Below are 21,435 nucleotides of genomic sequence, written 5' to 3' on the forward strand. Positions count from 1 at the left end.
TCAATAATTGATGAAGGTTTACTCGGGTCCACACAACGACAGCTCTGAATCGCACCATATATTTAATTTCAACCATCTTTTCGAGTGGAGGCCGAATGAGTCATCGCATGTCAGGAGTCTTGTGTGGTGGCAAAGACCTTAGGCCTAGCAGGCGGCCTTCTCTGCCCTTCTCGGAAGAATTCATTCTGCAGGGAAACTTGGCCCGCTCGCTTGAGTCACGTGGAAGAAGGATTAAACCTTGGCGGTTCCTCACTCCTGGCACACGGGGGCGCAAGACCGCAGCGGCCTCCGGGAAGGCGGCGGGATGACACTCTTGCCCTGGGGACACCGACGTGCACACGTCTCCACGCCCCGACCCGGAAGCGCGGGCGTCACGTGATGCGGCGTGGCCCGCTTCCTTGGAAACGCGGCGCGCGTCCTCTCCGCTGACGGGGTTCTGGACCGCGCGGCTGGGGGAAGGGCTGCTCTGGGGACACGATGCTGTGCGCCAGAAGGTTGAGCAGCCTTGGAGCCCCGGCAGCGGCTCTGCGGCTCGGGCGAGCGGGCTTGGGTAGCCTCGCAGCGGGGCTCCGGGCCCGAGGGGTCAGCACCAGCTGGTCTCCGGTGGGCGCCGCCTTCAATGTCAAGCCCCAGGGCCGCCGCCTGGACCTCTTCGGCGAGCGCCGGGTGAGCTGCCCAGGCGGGGCTCCCCTGATAGGAACCGGCCGCCGTGTCAGCGCGGCCAGCGGGGTTCCGGGCAAGTTCGTTTGGGTCTGGCAAGGGCCGCGCAGCGAACCTACGTTGTACATTAGGGTTCGTTTGCGTTCTTGGTGACTGCCCGTCGTCTCTTTGAGGGGCCGGGTTAAAGGGGGTGGGGCGGCCTTTAGTGTTCCCTCACCACAGTGTGGGTCTCAGGACCTGTCTCTGCATGAGCCCTTTGCGCCACAGGAACTTAGAATAATTCACCTTGGCGTTGAATTCCGCCTGCCGGGTCCCACCCTCTCCTCACACTCAGCCCATCCCCCGCCAAAGCCCAGCCCTACACTTGTGCGTAAAAGGCCTACCCCTGTGAATTCACATGCGGCGGCAAGTTGTCTTTTTTTGCAAGGACACACTTGCTTTCCATCCTGCATTAGTAATTACATTGATCCCCGAAATTCCGTCAGTCTTTTTCAAACCTTTGGGATTTCTTTTTAAACACAAAACTGTTGAGAGTCTAAATTTCCTATAGAGTGATGGAGTTGGTCACTTAATTCTTCCCCCGGAAGTTACTGACTGAATCCTTTGGTTCCTATTCGTTTCTATATCCACATTGCCCAGCATGGTATCTGGTAGTCAGGAGACAGTCAATATTTATGGAATGACCGGAAGGTGAAAGGAAGGCAAGCTTGAAAGGGACTTACCTGCTACTTGGTCTAGTTTGCATTTGTGGATTTTGTCCATTTTTTTTTTTTTTTTAAGGTTTTTACTTTTATTTTTGCCTTTTTTATTTCTTCATTATACAATTAACTTTCATGTAAAGAAGAGTCTAGGATATAGTTGCAGTAAACTTAATGGTGTGGGTGTGTTCGTATTATATCTGTCTTTAGTTTTGTCTATTTAAAAATTTTTTGTGTGAAATTTGCCACACCAGCTTCCATACAGGCACATAATGTTGGTATTAACATAATTGGTGTAGGGAGGAGAACTACCTGTAAGTATTGAGCAGAGAGATGGGAAGGGTAAACATGGTTTTGGGTGGATGAAATAGAATTAGTTTTAACTTTATTTTTCTTTTGTACATCTTGATTTTAGGTACTGAAACCAGATTTTCAAATATGTGAATTAATTTTTGATGCCCCCCCCCGCAAAAAAAAGGTTTAGTTAGTTTTTTAGTATTGCCATAACTTGTGGTTTGAGATTTAGAATTCCCAAGAGTAGCATGTGGAGGTGTACTGGGTGGGAAGTGGAAATAGTGTGTACTTAAAATCATTGTAAAGATCAAATTTATTTTTGGTTCTGATTTTCTCTGCCCCCAACTGTATTTTCTTCAGCTTCTTCATATAATATTGAAGAGAGGTTAACTTCCCTTCTTGCAGAAACAATAGGCCTTATCAGGCTTAAAAGTTTTACCTCCTGGTATTTCCCAAAAATGACATGTTAAGCATCTACAAAGCTAGTTTACAAAGTTCATTATCTGCTTCATTAATTTGTTTCATTCCAGTTTCCCATGTATCAGGCACCATGTTGGAGAACTGGTTAAAATGATGAATGGCAGGTTTCTGCCACTAGGAGCTCAAGGTCTTAGAAGAGAAGACTTTCAAACAGATAAATTGCAATACGGAAGCATGGAGAAAGTGTGAGCTTTAGAGGTGTACAGAGCCCCTTCAAGTTTTGATTTTCCCACTACGAATTAGTAACCTCAACCTTTTTTTAACTCTTAAAATGTGTTTCCTTATCTGTAAGAGGAGAGTAGTAGTTCCTGCTCAGAGATTGTGTGGTTTAAATGAAACCTGTATAAAGTGCATAGTACACTTCTTGGCGTGCAGGCGATGCATAGTAAATGTGTGTTTTTTTCCTGCCTTCCTGAGTGCTAGAACAAGTGTGACTGAACTGGTTTGAGAAGATGGTCCTTCCCATTAGATTAGTGATTTTGTCTTTATCAAGATATTGAGATTCTTTTGGAGAGTATAAAATTTGCTGCCAGTTTCAGCCTATGACTTGGTTTAACATGTTCATTAAATATTTATAAAATATCTATGTTCGATAAACAACTCGTCGTCCCTAATTTATAGTTGTGGAATAATTGGTACTGTGTACTGGACCTCACAGGATGCCAGACAGTGTCCTATGGACTTCATTACATATATTTTCTAACCTTGTACCTGCCTGCGTGCTGTGAGCTGTATTGTCATCCCCATTGTGCCTGATGAAAACAATTAGGCCTAGGAGGAGAGAACCCGGCCAGGGTTACACAGCTAGTAATGATTATAGCTAACACCTATTCAATGCTTTCTGTGTGTCAGGCACTGTTAAAATGTATTTTAACATGTATTATCTCACTTAATCTTTGTAACCACTTTATGAATTAGGTTCTGTAGTAGTGACAGCTGGATTTTGAACTCATATCATTTTATTTTTGTTTATTAGAAAATAATTAAAAGTTGAAGAGCAATTACTCTCTTAAAACTTGGAGAATGTGAAAGTGATTATCTGTGATCACGGGTATCATGATAAACCAATAAAACCCAACATTTTTATTTAGGAAGTAGTTATTCATTATACCAGTCATGTTTTTAGTAATACATTGGAAATATTCTTTGGATTTCAGGGTCTTTTTGGAGTTCCTGAGCTTCATGCCCCAGAAGGATTTCGTGTTGCCCAAGAAAACGCCTTGAGAAAGACAGACGAGCTGGTTGCGCGTGCGCGGTCCACACCGCCTGGGCCACAGACTGTGCTCATCTTTGACGAGCTCTCTGATGCTTTGTGCAGGGTGGCAGACTTGGTAAGACTTGGTGTAAGCCTTGAAACTCCCTCTCTGCCAAGCTATTAAAGTTTAAAGTTTATTAGGTTTACTATTAGACTATAAGGTGAAGAACTTCTAAACTGTTTGAGAGTTGTTGAATGTAATTTGTTTTAGTGCAGTATGTCATTAACAATGGAAAAAATGTGTAGGAAAAGGTGCCGTTTAGAACTTGTACTTTAATATGTATAGTTTACAGAATATATGTGTAATATGTAATAAAAGAATGATTACTCATATGGCAAAGATTCTTCTTAGGACAAAGATTCTTCATTTATGAAAACTACCAGAATTTGAATAGAAATTTATCTATTTACAATAAAATTAATCTTAATGAAAAACCAGTTTTTACAAACTTTTTCAGGAATGCCTTTTCTTATTAAAAGTAAGGTTTTGACATCAAACTGATTATATTAAAGACTTTTTTTCCCTTCACATTTTGAAGTTAAAATAGGAGTGTGTCTAGGTCTCTTCGCAAACTGAGAAACCCATTGCTGAGACAGAAGGCAGGATTTTCTGTCAGTCCAAAAGAGTCACATCTGGATTAGTCACGTCAGTGAAGGTGATTATAGTGGTGGCTTAATCCCGAATGGTGATCACCGTGATGTTGCCTATAAGGTCTGACAATTCAGTTCGCAGACTTCTTGTAACAATGTTGCTAAACCTTTTTTTGATATCAGAGGGATTATTCATTATGAATTTGTACCAACTGGACAAACAGTTAACCAAGTTTACTAATTGAAAGTGCTGAAAAGGCCACGTGAAAAAGTTAGACGACCTGAACTTTTCGCCAACAATTCATGGCTCTTGCATCATGACAATGCACCAGCTCACAGGGCACTGTCTGTGAGGGAGTTTTTAGCCAGTAAACAAATAACTGTATTGGAACACCCTCTCTACTCACCTGATCTGGCCCCCAATGACTTCTTTCTTTACCTGAAGATAAAGGAAATATTGAAAGGAAGACATTTAGATGACATTCAGGGCATCAAGGGTAATACAACGACCACTCTGATGGCCATTCCAGAAAAAGAGTTCCAAAATTGCTTTGAAGCGTGGACTAGGCACTGGCATCAGTGCAGAGCTTCCCAAGGGAAGTACTTTGAAGGTGACTGTAATGATATTCAGCAATGAGGTGTGGAGCACTTTTTCTAGGATGAGTTCGCAAACTTAATTTTCCGGCCTCATATCTGGTATTGGACTGTATGTGGCTCTTCATATTCATTCAACACTGAGCCTCCACCATGTGCCGGGCACTGTTCTGGGCACTGGGAATGTGGTCATGAATAACAGACCCAGCCTCTGACCTCAGGGAGCATTGTAGAGTTAACTTTTTTTTAGATTTTACTAGAAACCGGGTCCTGGTAAGCACTTTATGTGGCTTAATTGATGTCACCTTCTCAGCATATCTGGTTTTCAGGTGAGGAAAGCAAAGCACTAAGAGGTTAAGTGATGTGCCCCAGGTTACCCAGCCTATCAGTGGTGGAGCTGGGCTGAGTTGAAGGCAGTCTGCCTGCAGAGTTACGTTCTTACCTGTCCTCTTGGGGCTGCTGGCTGCTCAGGTCAGATGAAACCTTACCTGGAGAGGCTGGGAAGTTAGTTAGCCTCCCCATCATTTAAAAAAGTACTTATTTTTAAAATTACCATACAGTAAAATTGACTTCCTTAGATGGGGGATAGTACAGTTTTATGAATTTTAACTCATTTTTCATGTAGCCACCACCACAATCAGGGTACATAAATTTTCCATCACTCCTAAAAAAGTCCCCCTTTATTATTACATTCGCCCCTCACCTCTTACCTCTGGCAACTACCAACCTGTTCTCCACCCTGTAGTTTGTCTTTTCTAAAATGTCAGATATTTGGAATCATGTATCTTTTGATGTTGACTTTTTTCACCCAATTTGACACCTCCGCATGTTTGTTTTTCATTTTTCAGAAAATTTCCTTTCTCCCATACGCCTGATTTGAGCAGTAATACTTTTCACATGATCATACAGTCACCATAAGCTTTCTAGTTTTAAGGAAGTTAATCAAGCATCTTAAAAGGTTTTGCCCCAGAGTGAGGTGAGATGTGTTGTAGGCTTATTGTAGTCAGGTCTCAGTTTTACTTGGTCTTGGTTCTGTTGCTCCAGTATGTATGTGCTAGTGCTTTAGATGATGGAGGAGATGTGGGAGACATCTACCACTAAGCAGGTCTTGCACCTTCTCTGCTTGTCACTAGTAGCTGAAAAGGAAAATGTTTGTCAGTGACTTTCACTATGTGTAATCAAGTGTTGGCTTTGCAGTCAAAAATCCCAGAACTCACTATTTTATTTGTTGTCTTAGTGTCCATCTTAATTAAGCAGTGTTCTAAGGTGTTTTTTTTCCGCTTTTTTGATTTTGCTCTTCACTAAAACTTTTTCACTTATCTGTCTCATAGCTTATCTTATTTTTGAAGTTTTTATATTTATGAAGTATAATATCATTAAAAAACGAATGTGATTTATGTATGTAAATCTTTGGGTAAAAAAATTCAAAGAACCTTTCTCCATTTTGAATTTTTAAGATTTTTCACCTGGCAGTAAGATTAATACCATTATAAGCTAGTGGTTTTATAAACTATATTTTCCACCAAGCGGTCACTTCGGTTTTCTTTTTTAATATAGTTGCTATGTAACAGTACTGTTTTCCTCATCACTATTACAAATGAGTTTTAAAATGTATGCTAGTGTTTTAAATTTTAATATTGCTTGTAAATTCTGCAACATGTAGACTGGTAATTTATACAATATGTTGTAAATTTTACAGAGCTCATTTTACAGAGCTCATGTAATTAATGTTATTCTTACATCAAATGTATAAAATTATGGATTTACATGTTTTTCATTAAAAAGTATTTGATAATAAAATCAGGAAATATTACCTGTGGTCATTTTATTTCATGTTATAGTCACACATGTTGTCTTGGAGAATGCAGAAAGAATATAGTGTTTTGTAGTTTCCCAGCATTTTTGTTTTGCAATGTACTGCTATTAACATGAGAAGTAAAATCTGGTTTTGCATGATTTCATTAAAAAGCATCTAGCTCAGTTCAATTCTCAGGTCAGTATAGCAGCCTCTTCAGCAGTGGCAGTCATGTGTCCTTTAGGCTGGGACGAGGAATTCATCCCCTGTTTCCCTGAAAATAAGACCTAGCTGGACAATCAGCTCTAATGTGTCTTTTGGAGCAAAAATTAATATAAGACCCGGTCTTATTATACTATAATATAAGACCTGGCATAATACAATATAATATATAATATATAATATATAATATAATTAATAAGTATATAATGTAATATAATATAACTTACAATAATACCAGGTCTTAATTTACCATAAGACTGAATCTTATATAATGTAGCATAATATAAGACCATGTCTTATACTAATTTTTGCTCCCAAAGATGCATTAGAGCTGATTGTCCAGCTAGGTATTATTTGGGGGGAAACACGGTACTTACTGGAAGGGCTATAAAGAGGGATTGTGTCTGTTTTCTGCACAAAGGCTAGAATGTAGTTATATCAGTCTTGATACTATACTTTGTCCACTGAAAAAAAAAAAAGGCCTTTAAGAGTTGTCCTCTGAAGTCAGGTTAACACATGAGGACCACATACTGCAGACAATTTTAGTTAGAAAGTTTTAGAATATTTGAACAAGAGTCTGCTTTTTTGAACTCTAGAGTTCGGAAGAATTTACTTGGTACGCATTTATATTTGAAGGAGAAAGACTTTTCTGAAATAAAGTTACTGAAAGTATTTTCTTTGGAATGAAATAAACTTGGTTCCAAGGAATAACAGAATAATGTTCAGAAAGAAGCTGCTTCACCCTAGTACTTAGGAAAATTTCAGTAATGGAAACGTGTAGGTCAAGCCAAATGGCATATTTTAAAACACAGGTTTTCATTTCACCCTCAGATCCTGGAATAAAGCTTTCCATCAAATTCCCTTTTGGTTTTGTCTTTCCTCTCTATTAGGCTGATTTTGTGAAAATTGCTCACCCTGAGCCGGCATTCAGAGAGGCGGCGGAAGAAGCCTGTAGAAGTATTGGCACCGTGGTAGAAAAGTATGTTCAGTTCCCCCTTCGTGACAGTGTTGGGTGATGTGGTCTCGTGGATTTGTGCTGTGGGAAACTTGTCCGTAGGGCTTGTTCCTGTGTGGCAGGGTGGGGATGGTGTTAACCGCACCACTGCCCAGGGTGGTGGGCAACAGAGAGGGCCCCAGGGCAGGCTGCTGCTCCCCACTTCCCAGCACAGCGTGACTTCAGGCTCGTTATTTGTTCTGTCACTTAGTTTCCTTGTCTGGAACAAATGAAGTGCTTACAAGGGTGTCAGGCACAGAGCAAACCTCCAGTATCCTTATTATCATTGTTTATGTTAAATCTGGGATTTTAAGTATGTCAGAGGCAAATTGGAGTTTCTAGATTATCATGTGATTAAGTGGCTGTTATGTTGATGGCTGTGGACCAAAGGCAAAAAGCCTGGCAGTCCCTGTGGAACTGGGATTAGGGGGTGTCTGGGGAGACCATAAAACTGTCTGGGAGGGCTGAGGCTGTGATGAAGTGAGTTAAAGTGATTTTGAGGTAAATTGAAATACTTTAAGCCATTTCTGCGAGCTCCAAGGTTAAAATAGCGTGGAGGCGGGCAGTGCCATATTCAAAAGCACTTAGGTGATGCCACACCACAGAGTGTCTAAAGCTGGTGAGAGCGCCGGCTCGCCTGGCATGAATTTACGACTGCAAAACAGGGCCAGGCAGCAGGGGAAGACTCAGAACCCAGAAGCTGGAGGAGGAGGTAGAGGGTGGGATGGCAGGAGCGGGGAGGTGGCTTCTGCAGTTCCACAAGGCAGCTTCAGGATGTGCTGCCACTGCCCTTCCCCCACTGAGTGTCATTTGCTCTCTGGGGCAATGGCGTGTGATTTTTGTTACCACCCTTGAAAATCAAATTGTCGAATGGGGTAAATCTGGTCCCTGCAAATTCCAGACACTGAGCCGATGAAGGGGCTGAAATTGGGGACTTCTTGGGGGAAACAGTATTGCCTGGGGAAAGGCCCCAAGAAATGAGAGCTGCAGGGTCACCTGTCTGAGGCGTCCTGGATGCTGTAGGGTTCCTGGGTTAGGTACCGTCTGGTCTAACGGACGTGGGCTTTTGTCTGGAAGGACAACAGGGAACCGTAATTGGTAGTCAAGCGTTGTCAACAAGTGACTGCCCAGAGTCTTCACCTCACCTTGGAGAGTGTCTTGTTCTTCTGCTGCTGCCCTGAGGCCTGCCCAGGAACCGGAAGTCAGGAAACAGCTCTGCTTTCCTTCTCACTGAGCACTGTGACTCATTTTCCTCTTTGGTCTCACTGAGTCATATCTTAACTAGCTGCTTCAGTTGATCTGTGAAAAATAGGGTGATTTTAGATGCATGTGTAAAATTGACTTATTTTCCTATGGTGGAAAATAAGCCTATAATTAGGTGTGTTTGTTTAGAATTAATGCCAGGTATAGACTAAAGGATAGACTTTATCTGAGGATCTTACAACATAACACATAATGTGGGAGATTTGCTCAGACTCCTAAACAGGGTACGATGCAGGCTCCCTCTAAACTGCTGCCCTTGTGATGTGGAGTAGCCGTATAGGTGAGCAGGTCTGGGGGAGGTAGACAGCCACTCTGATTTTCTCCCCGTTTCCTGCCATGATGCCTGGCGCAGGAGTGGAGGTGGTATACCTGCCCTTCTTTTCCAATATTTTGTGATTGGCAGTGAGTGCCTCAGTTCCTGTGGTGTTCAGGGTGGCCCATGGGAACGATGGCAACAGAAATCCTTCGATTTATATAAAACTGCAGGAATTCGATTGTGAACTGATGGGAGAACCTGATCATCCTTGAGTCTCTGAATAGGAAGTGGCGGATGGTTTTTACAACCTGGACCTTCCCTGAGGTTATAGCAGCCAGGGAGATTTTTATGTCTAGAGCCAGCTCACTGTTTAGCCCTGAGAGCACCAGGGCTTCTTGGCATCCTGGGAAGAAGGACTCAGGCCCTGAGGTGGTCCCGTGGGGTTCGGCTGGGAGCAGTAGTCAGGTAGGGGGTGGCCAAGGGCAGGCTGGCTGGCCACCTCACAATAGCTGGGGTTCATTGCGGAGAGTGTGCTGCACACACATCATTTCCCTTAACCCTTAGGCCGATCTAAGGCCGAACAAGCTGAGGGATTCCAGGAACTCGTCCAAGGCCACAGAGTCGAGTAGGGCCTGGGTTGCAGTTGAGTGTATGGCTCTGAAGCCTCTTGACCTTGAGCTCTCCTTACAGTGTGTGTGCAGCACACAGTGTGGGCCTGCCGTTCTGCCCCAGAAGGGAACCCAGGTTCTAGGGTACTCTGTTCCGGACTACAGAATCTGTGTGTTTATTCATCCTCCCTCCCATTGTCACTCCTTTCCTGACTCCAAAACAAATGGCTGTTGGCATATTGCTAACTGGGACCGGTTCTCAATGGCAGTGGGGTCATCTAAATCATCAGTTACCACGTTCCTCCTTTCTTCTCTTTCCTGTCTGCTCTTCTGGCTCCAGCTGCTGACTGGCTTTCAGTTTATCCTTGTACCTTCCAGAACAGTTAGTACTTTGACACTTTGCCCAACATACTGCCTGCCAGTACACTAAGTGTGCTGTTCTTAGTCCAAACGAAGAAACAAAACAAAACCTCAATCCTTTGGCTCTGGGCATGTGTTTGCTAGAATTTGACATCATTGTCTTGATATAATAAAGTCAAAAAAGAAGTTATTAGAAAATCATTTAATTTTCATTTGTAATTTTTCTAGGTTGAACACAGATGTGGAGTTATATCAAAGTTTACAAAAATTACTAGCTGATGAAAAACTGGTGGATTCCCTTGATCCAGAAACCAGGTACTCATTTCTTTGCATTCATTGTGATTGTGACTGTAGAGGTGAGATTGGAAGACTCCCTCTGGGTGACTGTACCCACAGCCCCCTGTGTCTGGGTGTTTCTGCACAGGTCTGTCTGCATGACTCCTGTACTTTCCTTAGGACTCCACTCAAATGGTGTCTCTTCCAAGGTCTTTGTACTAAGTCACGCTCTTAGCTTTGTTCTTCTTAGACCTAATCACTTGGCAACATTACCTTATTTGTTTGTTTGTTGGTTTACCATCTGTCTCACTAGCCTGGAAGCTCCTTGAAGGCAGGGATCTGGTTTGTTCACGCTGCGTCCTTCGCACCCACAACTGTTATGGCCTCTAGTAGGTGTGTACCCAGTGAATGAATACCTATAAACAGTCGATAATTATACTTAGGTTCATGTTTGAAGTTCCATGATGGATGCCACCAGAAGATATCAGCAAATTGATTTTATTTACAGGGTGGATGTCAAGATCCTTGAAATGATTTGCTTTGGTTCAGTAGATTACATGTGTTAATCTGAAATGAAAAGGCCTAATTTCTAAGTCAATATATAAAAATACTTGATCTAGGACTTTCTTTGGATATCATTTTTCTTTATTCAAATGTATTTATATATAAAATAAGTCATTAACCCACCTAGATATTATTTGTGTCATAACACAGAGATTAACATTTTTTTATTACCTGTTTTTACTTGTTTATCTACTTTTTTATGGGACACTTTTCTTCCTTTGACTCCTCGATTGTCCCTTCTCCTACTTCCTTCTCTCCTTTCACATGTGACTGGTGACCCCAAGTGAAGGCCTGTTCTACAGGGATTAGTTGATGATGGGAACTTGTGTTAGTCTGATTTCCACCTGACTGCCTGTGTGCAGGTGTCTGTTTGGTCTCACTGCACTTTGTCGATCCTGACTCTCAGGATACTAGTAACGCGAGCTGTACCATCACAACAGTTTGTCTTTATTGTAATTTTAGGCTTGAGCATTACATTACCTTCATTATTAACAAAACAGAGGTGAATGCTTGTAAATTGTGCCAGGTTTATACTCGGCTGGTACTGCCTTTGAGTAACAACAGGTTATTCATCATCTGACTTCAATAAAGATTGACTTCCATATTTAATGTATGAAAATTATAGTGGACTAGAAGACCATGTTAGATACAGAGGGTTTGTGCTAATAGGATACACACCACATTTCTAGATGTTACTAAAAATTCCAATAACAAAATGATAAATGCATTGGGCAAAATAAACTGGGTAGACTATCACTGTTCTAGAAAGGAAAGGTAATGTGAAAGTGGAAGGAAACAAGAATTTGAAGTAATAATTATTGAAACAACATAGCATTTGCACATCATCAAGGGTGTTGACCAGCACCCAGAAGGAACCCTGTATATGGTAAAGTGTAAGGCAATGGCTAAACGGAGAATTATAGATTTAATAAAATATCTCGCTATGACAAGTTAATATATAGAAGAAATGATTTAAGTTGAGTAGAGCATCATCTCATTCTTAGTTGCATTCCTTGAAATACTAGTTCTATGAGATACTCGAAAGTATTCCCAGTGGGCCCCATTGGTGAGGAAGTTTGGAAATCGGACATGTTGTATTTTCCCCTCTTGGAGAATTTTAGTATATTAGTGTCTCTGAGAAGCCCAGAGACATAAAGAAACCTGGTTTACCTGGGGTTTTCCAAAACCATCAAGAGCTTTCCTGTATGCCAAGGACATAAGCGCGTTCTCCAGAAAATACAATACAGGGAAGATCACATTCACAAGAGCAACAAAAACTGTAATGCACCTTGGGATACACTTGGGAAGGCGGATTACAGACCTCAACACACACACACACACACACACACACACACACACACACACATACACACATGCATACACACACACATATACACACACATGCACACACATGCACACACACATACACATACACACATACACACATGCATACACACACGCACACTCATGCACACACATGCACACATACACATACACACATGCATACACACACGCACACACATACACATACACACACCCACACATACACACACACACACACACACATACACACACCCACACCCACACCCACACACACATACAGACACACACACACACCCCTGGAAAGCATGAAAGATGATTTTTAAGTGGAGAAGCGTACTGTACTCTTAGATAAGAAGGAAGAAAGCTCAATAGTGTTCTCTACTGGTCTGTAAGTTTAACACTATCCAATCTGTATCTAAGGAATATTTCTTTGTTGTTACTTAAAATGATTTTGAAGTCATAGACAATAAATATGCCAGGATAGGCAGGGGAAATCTGGTAACGAAAAGTACTAAAAAGGGACTTGTGTCAGATAGTAAGACATTGTAAAAATACTGTATTTAAAAGAGTATTTTAAGCATTTATGCCAGAATAGTCAATTAGATTAATGAAAGAATAGAGACATTTCAGACACAGGCACAAATATATATCAAACTGCATTTAGTATGTGATACAAGTGTCATTTTATGTCAGGGAAAGACTTGGTTTTCAATAAATGATGGTAGGCCAATGGATAACTAGTTTGGGAAAAAAGTAGATTAATTAAAGATTTCAGGATTTTTTAAAAACAAATCATAAAAGTATTGATAATCTTGGAATGTGGCATGTCTTTCTTCTCATGACACCAAAGTCAGACCACAAAAGGAAAGGTTGATTTGGTTATATAAAAACCGCAAACTTTGCTATGCCCAAACCCTTCCACATTCAAAGTCAGAATATACAAAGGGACAAATGTTACTTGATAAATGTTACATGATAAAAGGTTAATGTACTTACTATGCGAAGAGGCCGTGCAAATTACTAAAAAAAAAAAAAGAAGAAGAAGAAAGTGAAATTCTCATATAGAAAAAAAAAGGGTAAAGGAAACTATTTCACAAAATCAGGGATAGCAACAGGTGGCCATTAAACTTACAATTGTATATAATAAGTGTAACACAGGTGATAAGTGGGCAGTAGGGGCTGGAGATGTGGCCTCCAAGCCTTAGTTTTCTCCTCTAAGAAGAGAATAAAAAATACTTCATAGGGTTATTATGAGGTTTAAATGAAATAATTAATGTAAAATGCTTTGTCAGTATCTGGCACATAGTTGTCATTTAATAATTGGGATGTAGCACCATTAAAAGAAGGTAGAGTAAAGCAAAGGGCCCATCAGTTGATAATAGGAATCATGTCTTAATGGTTTGGGATAATGAATTCTTTCTAGTTAAGTATAAATTGATAAATCTTATGGAGGACAATTTAGTAATATATACCAAAGTTCATACCGTATTTCCCTGAAAATAAGACCTAACCGGAAAATAAGCCCTAGCGTGATTTTTCAGAATGCTCGTAATATAAGCCCTATCCCAAAAATAAGCACCAGTTAAGATCGTCAGCCATACGGATGCATTTAGTACGTCCGTTGCAACACACGTCGGATGTATTGAATTATAAAATAATAATATATAATTAAATATAAATAAATAATATTATTGACATTAATAGTTAAAATAAATGATAATATAAGTTATAATTAAGTATTTATAAGTACCCAAGTGGGCGCCTTTGGACATGGTGAATGCCTATGTAAACAGATGAACTCGAGACTTATTGCCGAATGACCAATCGGAGTACAGACACAACGCACGAATAACATGTGCACTGGATAACGAGCGGATGTGGTTGTGTCTAATATGAATCTTCATAATTCAATGCGTTGTATGTTGTAACGGACGTACTTAATGCACTCATGTGAAATAAAGAAATGTTTGCTGAATTTTGGTGCCTACAATTTTTCGTTGCTTTTGTTGCCACTCCTGTCTCGTAAGTCTTCAATTAACACTTGATTTAATGGTAGATTTAAAGGGAATAATACGTATTTTGATCCCCACACAAGATCAGTGCAAAAAGAAAGAGCTATTCTGTCGAGTGCGAGAAAGGAATCGAGGAGGACTCCCGGGACAAGAATCTTACGGCTTTCTGCTAAGAGAAGAAGTTGGATCTCCGAATGGTGTGAAAATGGCGAGCAGAGTACGATAAACTCAGTCAACAGGTGGACGAGGGAAATGCCAAGAAGCGCAAATGTGGATCAGGTCGGCCACCATTACTTCCTGAGCTGGAAGACATCATGTGTGACTGGATTGCTGACAGGAGAGCAAAGGCTTTGGTTGTGCGCAGGGCTGATACTCAAGCATTTGGCCTTGCAATGGCAGCACAGTTAGAAATATCCCCAGAAGAATTCAAAGCATCACAACACTGGCTGGATGGCTTCCTTTACCGACATGAACTGTCTCTAAGATCGACAACACTGTTTAAGCTGGAAGATACTGAAGTTATTAAACATGCACTTGCATTTAAGTCCTTTGTTGATGGTATCGAATCGACTTTTCTAAATACCAACTCTCCAGTGGTTCTACAGGAAATGGAGTCGCAAGAAATTCAAGCCGGAATTCAGGATTTGGAGAGTTATGACGATGTTCCAGAAGAAAATGACATGACTGTATTTGAATAAATATAGATTTTTGTACATGAATAAATGAATAAATGTAGATTGTTGTACATGAAAAAAAATCTTAAGACACCCCCTGAAAATAAGCCCTAATGTGTCTTTTGGAGCAAAAATTAATATAAGACCCGGTCTTATTTTCAGGGAAATACGGTACCTTTTGATCATTTTAATTTCTTGGAATTTGTCCTAAGGAAGCAAACAAGAATAAAGAGTTTATGTAACAAGGATTTTTATCATGGTGTACAGGAGGGGGAAAACTGAAAGCATTTTTAGTCAATACAAACATGACAAAACACAATACAAACATGAAAAACCATGTTTCCGAAGAATAACGATACAGAGAAATATTCTATGTGATATAATTTTTCAATGAAAAGCATGATACAGAAATCTTTGTAGTCAGGGCCCAGTTATTCTAGATAAGTAGTGTAGCATTATAACCCAGTGACAGTGGATTGGACAGAAGCCAGGGGAAGGTCTTTATTCTTGTTGGTGACCACCACAAGTTAGATGCCACCAAGACAGTATCTTCATGAGACCAAAGTTGCTGCTTCAGCCTGTGCTTCTCAGGACAGGGATCCTGTTGGGTGTCCCCCCACCCCACCCCATCCCCAGCCTACCTGGCATGGCACCTGGGGGCAGAGGATGTTTCAAGTGAGGGAGCCAATGTAGTGTCCCTTGTGTCCATTCAGAAACTCAGCACACATTTTCAAGTACCTGCTACATGCTGGGCACTGTGCTAATTTCTCTAACCTGATTTATTAAACTTGTTCTTCAGAGCCTTAAAAACAAAACAAAACAGAAAGAACAAAAAAGAAATAGATTGGAAGGAAATATAAGAATTTTAATAGTGATTGTCTTTGGTGGGATCAGTGATTTTAATTTTTTCATACCTTTCTACAGTATAGCTGTTATACATAAACTTATGTCATTCAATAAACTTATATAATAATCTCCCATCCCCAATTTATCATCCCCTGCTATCTTTTCTCTTATTAAAACAAGCAGAAACTGCCTTTGCTAGAAAAGAATGATATATTTTTTAGGTTGACTCTTTAGAAGGGAGATCAATATGAGGCAGAGAAAATGGGGACAGTTTCGGGCTCGAGGGAAGAAGCACTTTATTTAAGAAAGAAGGTAAATTGCTAAATTACTAATGTGTTTTATTGAGTTTTCAGAATTTTCAAACTTTAATTCTGTTCATTCAAGGTATATTGGCACAATAATCAGGAATATAAATATGTCCATTATGAAAAGTCAAGAAAGCCAGAAGAGCAGATCAAATACCCGCATAGTGTAATTCTAGAAAAAAAGTTGTTCAAAAAAAAAATATTAACAGAAAGAGGTGTTACACTTGAAATTGGTTCCAAGCATGCAGCAGGATTAAAAAGAAAGAAAACAATTCTCATTAGCCAAGAAAGTTAGCTTCCGGCACAGCATCAAAGAGTTTAATATTCTAAGTAGCTGCTAATAGTTGGAAGAAAAACTGAAAATCTCATATAGAAGGCCTTTGAAAAATTGTCCAAGTATAAACTGTTTTATGCTTTTAATTATTGGGATTTGGATGGAGTTGAAATAAGTAATTATCATGGTGGCTTTCACAGGTTTGTACCGTAAGAATAAAGGAATACGCTCCTACATGAAAAGTGAATTGTAATTGTTTTTCATGTTTTGCAGTACATATACTGACTTATTTAAACATTGGTTGAAGCTATTTTTTTTTGTTCCTTTTTTGCTCCTTGTACTTAAACACGCATATAAAGCATTTATAGCTCAGCACGATGAAGGCCTCCCACTGCATGGTTTTCCATCGTGTGGCCGCAACACAACCTTTTAAAAAATTCTGTGTTCACCCATCAAATATTTTTTTTAATTAAGTTTTTTAAGTGGAACTCATGAATGCTATTGGAGCCCACAGCATAGGCTCCTAATTTAGTTGGAAGTAGAGGACAGCATTCAGAGATCTCACCGCAGGGGACAGGGTGTTTCATCAGGTGCCAGGTTATTCAGGCAGAGGACTTCTGACCTTGAGAAAGATCTTGCAGGAGTGGAGAACAGGAGGCAAGGTAGGCTGTTAAGGGTGGTTGCAATATGTCAGGGCAAGGGTGACAGTAGCCTATACGAAGGTCTGACAATTAAGGTCGCAAACTCATCCTAGAAAAAGTGCTACATACCTCATTGCTGAATATCACTATGGTCACCTTCGAAGTACTCCCCTTGGGAAGCTACACACTGACGCCAGTGCCTAGTCCACCCTTCAAAGCAATTCTGGAACTCTTTTTCTGGAATGGCCATCAGAGTAGTTGTTGTATTACCCTTGATGTCTTGAATGTCATCAAAATATAAATATAAAAAATCCTTTCAATATTTCCTTTGTCTTCTGGTAAAGAAAGAAATCATTGGAGACCAGATCAGGTGAGTAGGGAGAGTGTTCCAATACAGTTATTAGTTTACTGTCTAAAAACTCCCTCACAGACAGTGATGTGTGAGCTGGTGCATTGTCGTGATGCAAGAGCCATGAATTGTTGGCAAAAAGTTCAGGTCATCTAACTTTTTCACATGGCATTTTCAGCACTTCCAAACAGTAAACTTGGTTAACTGTTTTTCCAATTGGTACAAATTCATAATGAATAATCCCTCTGATGTCAGCACGAGGTTAGTAACATCATTGCAACAAGTTCGCGAACTTAATTGTCAGAACTCGTACTCTTGTTTCCTGATCCCCCAATATTTGTCAGTCATGTTTAAGGGTGATATTGGTCTGTTATCTCCTGGAGATCAGGTACCATGTGTTTGTTTTTCTCCAATATATTTTCAGAGCTGTGTGTCCCAGCTCATACTTTTGTGGCGCAGCATGATGATGTCTTATTTCCAATGGACACATATTTTCTTTCATTTCGTATATCTTATGAATTCAGTATTTTTTATTTCTCTGGTACCTAATGGGAAAATAAATGATATCCATTAGCTTATAATGCCAATGGAAAATGTGCTTCTAAGTATTATATAAAGTATTATAGGAGAAAATTTCATGAAAAGTTATCCCTTACTTCAGATGTTATCCAGAAATTTTCTCTTCCATTGTTTTGTTGTTGTTGTTGCTAATACTTGACATTCTGATGAAATTGTTACATTAAGGAAAGGTTAGGAAAATTAAGGCCTGTTGTTAAATTTGCAACTGCATTTTATGATGATTAAAAAATGTTGATCTCTACAAAGCATACTAGTACTAATTCTTGAAATAGGAATCCTCCCTTTCAAGTCTCAAGCACAAGGGGAAGAGAAGGGTGGGTTGAAGCTGATGAGAAGCCTGCTGTTTAATAGTGAAGCAGGAATAAAAGGTGATGTTTTAAATACCAATGACACATCAAAGTGTATTCTTTTTTTTTAACATGTCATTTTATCTATTTAATAAAAAATTGTTTTCTGATTATATAAGTAATACTCATTGTAGATAATTTGAAATAGAGGAAAATATAAAGAAGAAAAAAGTGATCTATAATTTCCACTGCACAGAGAAAGTTAGTATTTTTTTCTGTTTGTTTGTTTATTTGTTTGTTTGTTTATTTATTTATTTATTTATTATAAGAAGCGGAGTACAGCATTAGGAATAGAGACAGTGGAAATGTAATGGCTGTGTGCGATGTCAGAGGGACAGTGGATGGGGGGAGGGGGGTTGACAGAGTGTGAGGGATATAAATGATAAATGTCTAAGTATTACTTTGTTTTGTGCACCTGAAATGAATAAAGCGTATTCTTGATGATCTCTCTTTGAACTCCCCAAACACTTTATTTGTATCCCTGTGAAGAAATTTATTATTTCCTTTACCTTGTGTTCATTCATTCATTCCTTCAAAAAATATTTATTCAAGGAATGATGACAATAAAAAAACAAAACAAAACAAAAACCCCCAAAGTATTTATCCGCTATGGGACCATGACATGTGGAGCGTATGTAAGGAAGGTCTTTATCCACAAGCAGCATAGAGTATAGTTCTGCTAAATGCACATGCAAAGTATAAAATGTATTATAGCTAGACATATATAGCCTTATCTGGTTGTGATTAGGCAGCACGTGTATGTCCCACAGGTACTAATTTGGTTGTGTTGCATGCAGTATGCAGTAAATATTTTTTGAAGGAAAGATAGCTGGACAGTTGAAAAGATGTCCACTTCCTGTAGAAAAAAAGCATTAGATAAATTTGGCCTCATTAGAATAATCATCATTCCTTTGGTTTAGTTTAAGGCTTATTGTAGTTAGCATGTTGTAAGTAATACCTGATTGTCCAAAGGAGAGCGTAAAAACCCACTCAGCTAGATGGTTTGCCTGATTTTAAGATGTGAAATCTCCTCATTTCAAACAAATTGTGTATGTATGTGTGTGTAAAAATGTGGCTTTTTGTCAGGTTGAAAAAGCCCAATTTGGTAAAAAATTTTTTTTGGTTAATAACTATTATTATTATTATTATTATTATTTTTATTATTATTATTACATTAAAACTTGTATTTATTTAAGTGTGTTTTTCTAGGCCCCATCAGCTCCAAGTCAAGTAGTTGTTTCAATCTAGTTGTGGAGGGCGCAGCTCATAGTGGCCCATGTGGGGATCGAACCGGCAACCTTGTTGTTAAGAGCACCGTGCTCTAACCAACTGAACTAACCAGCCACCCCCTGTTAATAACTATTATTACATGTTATAACTTGGGGTTCATTTTATTTATAGGCGAGTGGCTGAACTATTTATGTTTGATTTCGAAATCAGTGGAATCCACCTAGACAAAGAAAAGGTAAGACTTTTCTGTTTTTTGGCTCCTCTTGTTTTATTAATATTTCTTTGGTATCTTTGTTGCTACAGTCCTTGTGTATGCTTTCAATTTGCATATTATAAAACCACTTAGGTCATTTATGTCACGAAATTCTTCTATAGATTGTATTTGAATGTTGCACTCTCTGGAAGTTGGCCTATCACTCACGATAATTCAGAATTAAGAAATGACTTGAGACATTGAGATGCTCTAGATATCATGGGGTTAGGATGAGTGAGTAGGAAAGCTGACACCATGGAAGATTAAGGTCTGGAGATAGAAGCACACGAGTGTCACTAAGACCTTTACATAAGTGTATTTATTCATATCACACGTGTTTCTGACAGATCCACACAGTTTTGTTCTGGAAGCAGTATGCATGGGTTATACAACGCTTAAGCTGGGGTGAGAGGGGCCTTATACATTGTCTAGACCCCTCATTTTAGAGACATGGAAAGAAGACAAAGTGATTTGGTCAAGTTCCCGTCTGTGGGTCCCAGGACTTCTAGCCATGGCTGCTACTCTTTCTAGAACACAACATCCTAAGAAACTGAGTGCCTCGATTCAGTATCAAGCTCCAGGTTGGAAGAATGGGGGTGACTTGACCTGCCTGTTCCCCAGTATCGCCCCTCCTAGTCTATAGTGTAGACTATTATGGTTATGCTTTTTTAAAAATGTTTTTCCTAATAAGTATAGTATAAAGCCACTTAACTAATAATAGAGATTAGTTTATTAGAGTATCTTGAAAAGTAGAGGGCCAGGTCTTAGGGACATATACCACATAGAATAATGTCATTGGGATTGGTGCAGGGTTTGGGCAGCGCAGGGGCCGCTCAGACATTGATGTGTTTATGTGGCCTTTAGAGCTCAGCCCATGACTTGGCCTCACCCTGAGGCCGGACAGGCCTTCCCAGCATCCATGAGGCTGATAGGCTATCCTGTAAACTCACATTGCCTAGAATGCAGACAGTTTCCCCTCTCCTAGCCGGTTGTCATTAAAACTTCTTTGTACCAATGATACCACCGTTCTCTGAACCACTCAAATAATATTTTAGAGTCAGTTTACATTTTGTCCATTCCCAATATTCTAATATCTTAATCAGTGACCAGGTCCTTGGATTATTGCTTTAGAGTTTCTCCTGCATCTGTCTGCATACCCAAAACAACTCACCTTGATCCTAACCACCAAATACCTGGGCTAAATACCAGGAAGACTAAAGTCCTTTGTCTTCCTGACACCCATAATTAACAGCGTTTAACGTTTGCTATTTAAAGCATTTGCACATATTTCTCATCAGATCTTCATAACAATTTTGAGGCTAGTGCTATTATTTCTGTTTTATAGATGAAGAAACTGAGGCACCTAGAGGTTCTCTGATTTATACCATGTCACAGAGCTAGTAGGTGGAGCAGGCTATTACATATGCCAAACGGATTTTAGAGCCTGTTCAGCTAGCCCTGCCTACAGGTCTTCTCACCAGGTTTGCCTGCCTGAAATTCCCATGAAGGCTTCACCTTCAGGCCACGGTGTCTGCAAAGCTTTATCAATCTTTGAGGTGGAATTCTATGTTAATCTGCACTCATACTTTATTTACTTCATGTGTATGCAATTCTCTTTAACTGCCTTTTATTGCAATTATTATTATTGCATCGCCGATCTAAAATTATAGACTTCTCAAGGACAAAGAGTGT

General features: G+C 39.8%; 1 protein-coding gene across 2 annotated transcripts in view; it reads left to right on the forward strand.

Moving 5' to 3' along the window:
• The first annotated feature begins 366 nt into the window (after positions 1-366).
• MIPEP (mitochondrial intermediate peptidase) overlaps positions 367-21,435 on the forward strand; it is a 176,639-nt gene continuing 155,570 nt past the window's right edge. The window contains exons 1-5 of one of the 2 annotated variants that reach the window (XM_088793507.1): positions 367-666; positions 3,290-3,463; positions 7,480-7,568; positions 10,299-10,385; positions 19,662-19,725. In XM_088793507.1, coding sequence (XP_088649633.1) covers positions 478-666; positions 3,290-3,463; positions 7,480-7,568; positions 10,299-10,385; positions 19,662-19,725 — 603 coding nt within the window. In that variant the 5' untranslated portion in view covers positions 367-477. The remainder of the gene's footprint in view (positions 667-3,289; positions 3,464-7,479; positions 7,569-10,298; positions 10,386-19,661; positions 19,726-21,435) is intronic. The other variant, XM_088793508.1, reaches the window with a different exon arrangement.

This window comes from Rhinolophus sinicus, chromosome 16 (assembly GCF_057876585.1).
Source record: "Rhinolophus sinicus isolate RSI-liver-muscle chromosome 16, RSI-T2T, whole genome shotgun sequence".
NCBI classification, from domain to species: domain Eukaryota; kingdom Metazoa; phylum Chordata; class Mammalia; order Chiroptera; family Rhinolophidae; genus Rhinolophus; species Rhinolophus sinicus.